General features: G+C 38.1%; 1 protein-coding gene across 2 annotated transcripts; it reads left to right on the top strand.

Annotated features, from left to right (window-relative positions):
• Positions 1 to 6,650: 6,650 nt before the first annotated feature.
• LOC131072422 (reticulon-like protein B8) lies at positions 6,651 to 9,495 on the top strand. Of its 2 annotated transcripts, XM_058008562.1 has the most exons (7): positions 6,651 to 7,308; positions 7,442 to 7,505; positions 7,652 to 7,849; positions 8,253 to 8,433; positions 8,597 to 8,738; positions 8,849 to 8,918; positions 9,031 to 9,495. In XM_058008562.1, exons 3-7 carry the CDS (start codon positions 7,657 to 7,659, stop codon positions 9,192 to 9,194), a joined length of 750 nt encoding a protein of 249 aa, XP_057864545.1. In that variant the 5' UTR covers positions 6,651 to 7,308; positions 7,442 to 7,505; positions 7,652 to 7,656; the 3' UTR covers positions 9,195 to 9,495. The 2 variants fall into 2 exon arrangements, with proteins under 2 accessions (XP_057864545.1, XP_057864546.1); XM_058008563.1 differs by lacking the exon at positions 7,442 to 7,505 and having other exon boundaries at positions 6,700 to 7,308.
• Positions 9,496 to 10,591: the final 1,096 nt, after the last annotated feature.

The raw sequence follows: 10,591 nt of genomic DNA, 5'->3' as shown, positions 1-10,591 counted from the left end.
GGCTTATGATAAAGTTAATTGGAAATTCCTTTATGCGGTACTTTCTAAGTTGGGATTCCAGGAAAGATTTATCAATATTATCAGGGTGGCGGTGGAAAGTGTTCACTATTCGATGATAGTCAATGGCACCCCCTGGGGCTTCTTTAAGCCTGGGAAGGGGCTAAGGTAGGGGGACCCTCTCTGACCTTATTTGTTCCTTATGGTAGCTGAAGTCTTGAGTAGGAATTTCTCCAATCTGATCAGGACCAGTAGAATCTCGGGGGTGAAAGCTGCTTCCACCCTTCCTCCTATGGTTATGCAACAATTTGTGGATGACACCTTCCTTTTTGACCAATCGTTTGTGATAGAGGCTAAAGAAGGGAAACATCTACCAGAAGAGTACGCCCTTGCCTCTGGTCAATTGATTAACTATTGCAAGAGCAAGATTTATTTTTTTAACACGGACGGAAACCTCCAGGGTAAACTTATGCAAATCCTAGGGTATAGTGTTGTTGATCTCCCTGATTCCTACTTGGGTCTCCCCCTCACTATCAAGGAGGTCACCTCCCACTTTTGGGAATCAATCTTAGAAAGAATGCAAAAGAAACTTGCTGGCTAGACCGGAAAAACTCTGAGTAGTGCGGGTAAACTCTAGCTCCTGTCGGCCTCTCTTCAAGGTGTTCCTATCTACTTTCTCTCTCTCTTCAAGATTTCCAATACTATGGCTGAGAAACTCAAGAGAATCCAAAGAAGCTTTCTGTGGACAGGATTGGAGGAGAAGGCTAGAATCAACTTAGTCAACTGGGAGAAGGTGTGCAAACTGAAGGTCATGGGATTAGAAAAATCTCTGATTTGAATAAGGCCTTGTTGACTAAAATTATATGGATCCTTATGAAGGGCAAAACTGACTGGAGCATGATTATGAGGGCCAAGTACTTCAATCACACCCCCTTCCCCTCCCTCCTCTCTTCCAATGAGCTCCCTCCTGGGTCTAAAATATGGAATAACTTTGTTAAGAGCAGGAAACTACTCAAACAAGGTCTAAAGTGGCAAGTTGGTAAAGGTGAGAAAATTAGATTCTGGTAGGACAACTGGATTAGTGGCAGACCCCTTGCCTCCTCCCGGTTCAGTTGCCTCATGGTCACTCTCAAGTATTTGTTTGGCTCCCTTGTGATAAACTACATCTATCCCTCCTGCTGTTGGTTAAGGCTCATTGATAGTCTGGGGAATACCCCCCAATGGATCCATTTGGCTAAAGAGCTGCAATCCTTTCTTAAGGGGATTAGGAGCCCCTATTTTACTCACACTGATACTCTTGTTTGGACCGTGAACCCCTCAGAGACTTTCAATGTTAAATCGACCTACAATCTCTTGTTTGCCCCCTTGAATGATTGCTACAGCTGGAAAGAAGTTTGGAACTCTCAGCTCATCCCTAAAATTAACTTCTTCTGGTGGACGACCCTTCACGGGAAGATCGTTACTATTGATAATTTGAAGAAGAGGGGATTTTTGCTTTCCAACAAGTGTGTTATATGTAATTGTGCTGAGGAAAACATAAATCACCTCTTTATTCATTTCCCCATTGCTTCCAAGGTTTAATACAAAGTTCTACATAGATTTAATTTAGCTTGGACATTCTTGGAAGACTTGCAGTAGTTTATCAGCAACTGGAAATGCCCCTCCACTCACCCGCTAATCAGACTTTTTTGGAGACTCATTACTCCCCATGTATGTTGGCATATTTGGAAGGAAAGGAATAATAGGATCTTCCGTGACACCAATAGATAGGTTGACACAATGACTGACATAGCTGAGAAGTACCTCAGGGAAAACACCCTCATCAGCAAGTGGAAAACTCTGCAATCTACCCCTATGGTTTTGGATAGGAATTGGATTAAAACATGGAATCTGCCAGATAGATTCCTTCAATATGACAATTCGAAAAAGATGGAGAGGCTTAATACCAGATGGTCAACACCTCCCCCCCCCTTGGCTCAAGCTTAATTTTGACGGTGCGGCTCGCAGTGGTTCTGCGGTAGGGGTGGAATTATCAGGGACAACTTGGGCAACCTGGTTTTGGCCTATGCAGGAAATTTTGACTCTGTCTCTAGCAACATGGCTGAAGCCCTTTCTCTCTTTTGGGTGCTCAAGCTAGCTCTTGGCATCAATGTTAAAAGACTCATCATTGAAAGGGACTCTAAGCTGATTATTGAGGCCACTAAAGGCATTTTAGGGATTAGCTGGATGATCAACAACGTCATCAAGGACATCTGGTCCATGATAGTCTAGCTGGAGGAATTTCAAATTCAGCATATCTATAGAGAGGGGAACGCGTTGGCGGACTCTCTGGCTGCGACGGGGTTGGAGATAAAAGGTATGAGGTGTTGGAGACACCTAGATTCTCTTACTGACAAGCAGAAGGACCTTATTAGGAATGAACAAATCACCTCTATCCACCAATGAAGTGCCACATCCTCCTTCTCAACAGGTCGCTTTGGGCCGGCTGCTATGCTATGCTGCTGGCGGGAAATTTAAATTCAAATTGGGTGGGCTATGCCATGCTGGCTTCAAGTGGTCCCCACCTTCTCTGTCGATGCCGACATGGTTGTCCACCTATTTCTGCATCGCTGATGGGTTGGAGTGCCAACTTTTGATCATTAATCACAACAAGGACTCTAATTATTACCCTAATTGGAAACTAAGATCTCTCCATAATAACGATCTTTGCAAGTTGGCGGAGATATCAAGAGGTGTTCCTTCGCATGCTTCTCGGAGCTAGCAGACACATGCCTTGGGAAATACCACTAAAAATAATTATTGCACCTTGCACAATATTTTGGCTAATATCCGGTTGTTTTCTCTCAACTCCTACTCTGGTTTTTCCCTCTGCATTTCTCTTTTCAGGCTTGCGCTGCATCTCAACTTCACTCTAGAGGAAGCTATTATTGGAGGGGATTTAGTTCGGGTGGAACCAGACATTATTGATGGTCTGGATGTATGCTAAAGAAGGAGGAATCGTCCTGTTCATGGAAGCCATGAAAGAGTTCGTCGAAAACCTCTCCATGCAGTTTGTCAATAGTTGGAAGGACAGGAGGGTGGTCATGGAGGACATTTCGTTTGAAATTAGTGAGGAATTTATCACCCAGGCTACGGGTCTCTCTATTGAAGGCAGGAAATGGAAGAAAACCAACAGGGTTGCAGACGAGAACAACACGAACCACTTCTTCAAAAAGGGCGAGGAACCGGCAAGAATGCGTGGGGGTTTCAACAAGGAATGTTTACCCTACCCATGGGATCAGGTTTGCAAAATCATAATGAAATACTTCACCCTCGAGGGAAGGTATGGTGTGTTCTACTATTATCATTTCCCGTTGCTCAATCACTTTCGCAACCATGACACCATTTCTTTTCCTTTCTTCCTGTTGCATGCTCTTGAATCTACTGTTAAATATGTCCATAATTGTATGAGTCAAGAGGGTAATTTTACCATCCTCCACCAGGGGCTGATGTTTCAGCTATACAGTTTTCACAAGGCCCTTTGTCCCCCTAAACCTATCTCGGTTCAACCCGCCCCCTCCATTCTGGGTCCCCCTGAGGGCTCTAAAAAAGGCCTAAAAAATTCTTCGAAAAAGCCAATGACACCTTGTCAATCCCCTGACCATGGCCCACCTTGCCCCCCCAAAATTGGGGAAAAAAATAAAAGCAACCCTTCTACTGCAAAACCCACCTCCAAAAAACCCAAAAAGGAACCCAAAATCCTTCTTGTTGAGTCCGATGCAAAGGATGGTATCACCCCGCGAAGATCCCACAAATTTGCTAACAAACCCCGAATGAAGCAAATCATCGTGAGAAAGAATTATGCTAACGAAGAAGAGGATGATTACGAGAAAACAGAAAGTGAAAAGGGGGAGGAGGAAATGGAGGCTTCAGAGGGCTCAAATTCCTCCAATTTGGGCACTAACATCCTCGACTTGGAGACCATTAAGGAGGATATCAAGAACACCTCCCCTCATTCTAACACTTCCCTGCCCCACACCTCTGAGGGGGACAAAAGGCATTCTGCAGGTGAGCAGACTGCTATTGATGGTGGGGAGAAGGAAGAGGCGGCGCAGTGTTCGGGTTGCAGTGCTATCTCTGAAGATTTAAATAGTGTCAAGAAAAATCTAGAGCACCTGGAGTCCTATGTTAACAAAATTGGGAAATTCATCGTCAAAGTGATGCACTTGTCGACTACCTCTTTGTGCTTGCTCCACCAGGATAAGGTTGATCAGGGCGGGCTTGAAAGCGACACCACTAAGGAACTGTTCCAGTTCCTGGCAGATGACTGGATCAGGCTTATGCTCTCTAAGCACACGAGTGTTAATAATTAGGTTGTATGGTTGGTTCTTTTCTTTTTTGCTATAGTTTTAGTTGCTGGAACGCTTGGTTCCATGGTAATATTGCTACTCTTAACAGTTTTTATAGTATTGACAATATGTTGGTCTACTACTGCTTATGGCGCTTGTTGGACGAGATTGGTTTCGATCTCAGGCTATCGAATAGCGGTAGGCAGTTTTTGTTTTTGAAAACTAAAGTTGGGATTGGTTGACTGCCGCTAGGCAGCTGTGTGTGTGTTGGTAGTGCTTTTTTCTATTTCCTTCGGGTGAGCCCCTGGTTTTGGCTGCTTTATAATAAAAAATATTTGATGGTAAATATAAATTAATAGGATGCATTTTTCACAATATGTCAAGTTATGATATCAATATCAAGATTTAACTACATACTTTTGGAGTCAAACTCATTGATCTTAGAAATGGTTAACATCAACCCATCTCTCTCATAGCTTGTATGTGGAGAAACTCCATGGTTAAGTGCGTTTGATCAAAGTACTTTTGGGATGTGACAACATGGGAAGTCTCAATGCTTCACCCTTGTGAATATCACCTAAATACAATGATTGTTGAGTGGAGCATTTATTGTCATGAAAGATGGGTTCGTCTGAACCATCACTAATGAATTTAAGATCAATAAATTTACCTCTAAAATTATATAATTAAACCTTGATATTAATATCACAAATAATAATTAATTAAATTAAAATTTGATATATTTGATTATATATATTAGTTAATTAAAATTCAAAACCTAATATACTTGACCATCAATATTGTTTGAAATTTAAAATTCAATATATTTGACTAAAAATATTAAATAATTAGCATCGGAAACCCAATAAATTTGACCTGAACCCCAATAAATTCTACATAACTTCCGTATACTAGCTAAAGGAAAAAACTGGCGATACACAAGTAACACGTGATACGGCATTCATTCCTTACTTAAGAGTCTTGGTAATTAACAATTAATGATAGAAGATTTTATCCTAACGATGTATTAGACAAAATTCTAGAAGATAACGAATTCATCTCAATACGTTCAAAAAAGTTCAGTAAATTATTGTTTATGATACAGTAGATAAGTGATTAAAAAGGGTTTTAAAAGGAGGACGCATACAACAAAGAACCCACGTTAACGTCTACTCGATCACGTTAATCTGCACAGAAAATCTATAATTATCTTTAACTTTAATCATAAAATCTTTAAATATCTTGTATTTGTTACAATATATATTAAAGTAATAAGTTGGAGTTTAATTGATTGAATATAATCTGTAAGAGTGAAGGCTTTCTTGATTATATCATTCACAAATATTTGAACCTCTTAAATGTGTAATAAATAAATAAGAAAGATATTTTGGTAGAATAAAAATCTCTTAATCTTTAATTCTTAGTCAAAGTATAATATAAATCCTTTAGTCTTTGGTTTTTAGTTAAAAGGGTATCAATTTTAACTCGTGCTTTTACAATATCAACTTAGACTTAATCTTTGGCTCTTAGTTAAAGACATCAACTAAAACTTGTGTTCCACAATATCAACTTAGTTTTAATCCTCAATGTTTAGATGGAGAGGTGTCAACATAAACTCATGTTCCTCTATCTAAACTTTCTTGGAATGGGGATACCTTAGTCCTTGGCTTTCATGAAGGAAGTGTTAACTTAGAATAGTACAATTTTTTATCCCTAAAGAGAGAGAGTATTCATCTAACACTGATGTTCTCATACTATGACTTGGCGAAATGAACACCAGAGATTTGTTGTTTCTAGATTCGATTGTGTGAGAGTTTTTGCATCAACGTTTTGAATCGAGATAAAAGATTGCTTGCTTGAAAGGTTTTCTTAGTCCTTGACTTTCTCCTTATGCACTCTTATTGCTTGCTTGAAAGGTTTTCTTAGTCCTTGACTTTCTCTATATGCACTCTTACATCCTGATGATGGATCATAGAGTGTGATCCCAAACATTGATACAAAAGCTCTCACACAATCGAATCCAAAAACAGCAAATCTTAAACATTATAGATTGTGAAAATCTAATATTATCAAATGAATACCTCTCAACCTTAAACTCTTGTCTAAAAACATGAACTTTGTTTCCTTCAATCTTTAACTGTAAACAATATAGATATATTTTACTATTAAACTAAAGAGATATTAACTTAAATCTACATGGTTACATATATACATCTGTGATTCTGTATCAATCAAAAAAACAATCTGACATTTAAAAAGGAAAGAAAAGAAAAAAGAAAGAGAAAGGAGCTACATTTAAAAAGTAACAAACTTTATTTATGATTTGTGAAATTCCGAGGCGCTTGGACTGGAGCCTAAAGTTAAGCCTGCAAATATATTCCATGCTTGGGGGCTGGGAAGCAGTATTCCTGGCTGACTCAGAAATTTTAAGACTTGGTCAGCAAGATCAACCAATCCATTTCGGTCGTACTTTGGAATTTTCATTTTTTTTGTCAACTCTACCGGGCATGGTGGCATTTCTATCGCTTCCTCACGTAAAACTTGCTGTATAAGAAAGATCTTACATATTGGGGAATAAATGGTCATAAAATCTGTTACTCGGAAGATAGGAATGCCAAAATGCCCTGCCCTGGACAAGGACAGTCGGCAGCCATCGATCGTCAGCCTGAATAAAACCAAAGGCGAAATTTCTCCGAATCTACTGATTGAATCGGCCGCCGGTCTTTCTCTCCACATTATTAACCTCGTTTTCTTCGATTCGAATAACGTCACGAGAGTTTCGTTACGGAGACGCCCTCTCTGAATATTATAAGCTGAAATAGACTTATTTTATTTCCGGACGGCTTCGCAAGTTGGATGAAAGACGAAAGAAGGTACCTTTGAAGTTTAGTATAAAAGGAAAGCAGAGCATTTGCTCAATTCCATTTTCCAGGCTGCCATTATCGGTTAAACCAATCGGGACAGAAGATTGTTTGTTTGAAAGGTGATTATTTATGGTTTTCTATTGAAATAAATCAATTTTGCAGGGGTTTTCTTGGAGAATATTTCACCTTAGGGTCTTTCGGATTTATTTATTGATTCATTGAATTCTGTTGTGTTATGTTCTGCAATTTCAGGAATTAATTCGAACTCATCACAGAAATTTCTTGTTTCATTTCAGAGATTTTTATTATTTCATAGGTTTGTATGTTTTATTTTTATTTTTTCATTTATCTTAAGAATAAGAGTTGTTGTCTTCTCAATGTTCTGTTAATCTAAGATTCTAGACTTGATTTGATGTATTTTCAGACCGAGTTAATGAAATGATCTTGGTCCTTGTTTTTCAGGAACCATGCCGGAACATTCGCGAAGGGTAAGTGCTGAAAATCTCCTGGACAATTTCATGGAAACATTTGCGCACAACGTCCCAAAAAAGAGTTCGGAGCCAGTATTCGAAAGCACTGAAAAATCAACCGTTTCAGATTCGTTTAATCGGCTCTTTGGACGCGAGAAGCCCGTCCATCATCTGCTCGGTGGAGGCAAATGTAAGAGAAAGATTTTTAAAGCTCTCTTGGTAATATTCTGTGTGATCTTCAAAAACAAAAGAAAAAAGAAACTGAGTAAGGGTTTGCGTTTACAGGGGAGGATTTGCTTGTATTCAAGTGTAGAAGCAAAACGTCTTCCTAAATCTAGATTTTTGGATTTTCATTGTTTTCTTGTAGATCTTAAAAATTCAGATAAGAGCATAGGTTTTCAGCCCTTTCTAAAATAAACGAATAAGGGTTGCTTTGCAATTGTTATCCACAATAATGAATAAAGGGCTCCCTTTCACTTGTTAAAAATCGTTAAGTGCAATAGGAGCAGGGTCATTAGTGGCCCGAGACAATTGAATTGAAGTTTTCATTAAGCCAGTTTTCTCATTTCTGTAATGTTTGGTCTTCTATACAGCTGCCGATGTTTTATTGTGGAGAAACAAGCGAATTTCTGGTAGCGTTCTTGCTGGTGCCACATTCACATGGTTGCTTTTTGAATGGCTGAATTATCACATGCTGACGCTAATTTGCATCGGCTTGGTTCTTTCTATGACAATCTTGTTTCTCTGGTCGAATGCTGCCAACATCCTCAACAGGTTAGACTTATAGACTTATTTTTATATGTACTCCTCTATATTGCAGACTAGGTTAGATATTTTTTTTTTTAAGAAATAATTCATATTGCAGTCTATATTTAATGCTTGTTTGTTTCCCCCCCCTTAAAACAGGGGTTTAAGCTTGATATTTATTTATTTTCAGGTCTGCGCCAAGTTTTCCGCGAATTTCCCTTCCTGAGGATATTTTTGTTACTGCTGCTATTGCTCTCAGTAATGAAATAAATAGGTTTTTAAGCTTTCTACAGGATGTTGCTTCAGGAAAAGACCTAAAGACATTTCTTGTGGTATTTTTCTTTCCTTAATTTAGTTTTCTTGCTTTAGAATCTATATCATGATGCATCCATTAAAATTTTAGATCATGTGGTTTCCTAGCTTAATTTTTGGGCTTTTTCAGGTTGCAGGAAGTTTGTTTGCTGTTGCTATAATTGGCAGTTGGTGCAACTTTTTAACAATATTCTACATAGGTAAGTAGCACTTATTTCTTTTGGGTTTCTTTGTACATTAGCATGAATCTTTTGTTTCTATTTCTTGATTTGGATTTGATAAATTGGCCTAACTAAGACGTGCTCTGCCCAGGGTTTGTTGCTGCACATACATTGCCTGTATTGTATGAGAAATATGGAGATCAAATAGATTCATGTATTTATGATGCTTTGGATAAAACGAAGCAGAATTATAGGAGATTTGATTCCCAAGTCCTTCGAAGAATACCAACTATGAAGGGAAAGAAATCTCAGTGAGGAATATGCCGAGTTTGTTGTTGGTGATCTATGCATTTTTTGCCATATTGATTTTAAAAGGTTGCACAATTTTTGTGCGGCTTCAGTACAGTACATCTTGTTTTTGACAAGCTTCTATTTGCCAACCAGCTACCTTGTAAACTCTCAGTAATCTTTCCTCTCATGGAGCTGTTCTGCATAATTATCCTTATTTTTGTAAACAGATTTGATTTCCTGACATATAAACATGAAATATTACACTACTGAATTGTGAACTTATTCACTCTCAGAAATGAATATATTGTTTTGATTGGTAAATTCATCTTATGCGAAGTCCTTGGGTTCAGATGCCAAGACCTAGACTACACTTGGCCTTGCCTGTTGGGGTATACCACACCCAGAATTGGAGTTGTGTTTGTTTAACCTAATTTTAACACAATTTGTACATATTAATGTATAACATGTCTCTTGGAGATCTGATGATGGGTTTCCACCATGAATTCCTGATTGTTTACCGCCTGTCCTCATCCATCTCTCTGGAAAATGAATCTCGACTGCTATTTTTGTGATTTTTTTTACAGAAGCAATTAATGTAAATATTGCAGTTCATGTTAACTAGTACTTTTCTAGTTAGCATTCGGGCTAGAAATGGTGTGATCTGTCTTTTTTATCTCCTTTGACAAAACATTTTATCATATGGGTTTGGTGTTATGTTTTGTACTTTCTTAGCAACGATCACTTCAATAACCAATTATTCAATCTGAAATTTAGACTTTGAAAGATGACACGGCAGAAGGCAAGAAACTTATAACATATAGCACACAGAAAAATTCGGTCTGCTTTGTAGGGGAACACTACATTGCTTTGAATAAAATATCAAGACTGGTGTACATCCTTTACTTGCTCTCTAAGAAAGACCATTTGTTTTTGTGTTCCTTGGGCTTATTTGTATGTTCTTATTGTTGGAAGTGGTTTTACTCTGAGAGGGGGTGAATCAGAGTGTAATAAAATTTAACGAGGATCACAAATAAAAATTGTTTCAAAGAGAATGCATGAACTGTTGACAAAAAATGGGCAACCCTCACTAGATCTTATGAAAGATTAGAATGGATTGACTTGAATACTTTGCATATTACTTCTATGAAATACATTCTTTTACTGAACTAAGAAAAATAAAAGTTACACATATAAGTGATATTGCAGATTTATAAATATAATTTGCATATAAAGAACAAAAAGGAAAGATTACAAGATTTTAAAAATATCTCATACGACACAAAATTTCATGAGTGGAAAACCCTCATGGGGTATAAAAACCACTAACCTGTCAACTTTATTTCACTTCAAAAAAAAATCTAACTTATCACAATGGTGGAGTCTTTGCTCAACACCTTAAAAAATGCCAACTTCTGTTTAGA

Source organism: Cryptomeria japonica, chromosome 8 (assembly GCF_030272615.1).
Source record: "Cryptomeria japonica chromosome 8, Sugi_1.0, whole genome shotgun sequence".
In the NCBI taxonomy this organism is placed as follows: Eukaryota; Viridiplantae; Streptophyta; class Pinopsida; order Cupressales; family Cupressaceae; genus Cryptomeria; species Cryptomeria japonica.
This window is presented reverse-complemented; position numbering and strand designations above follow the sequence as displayed.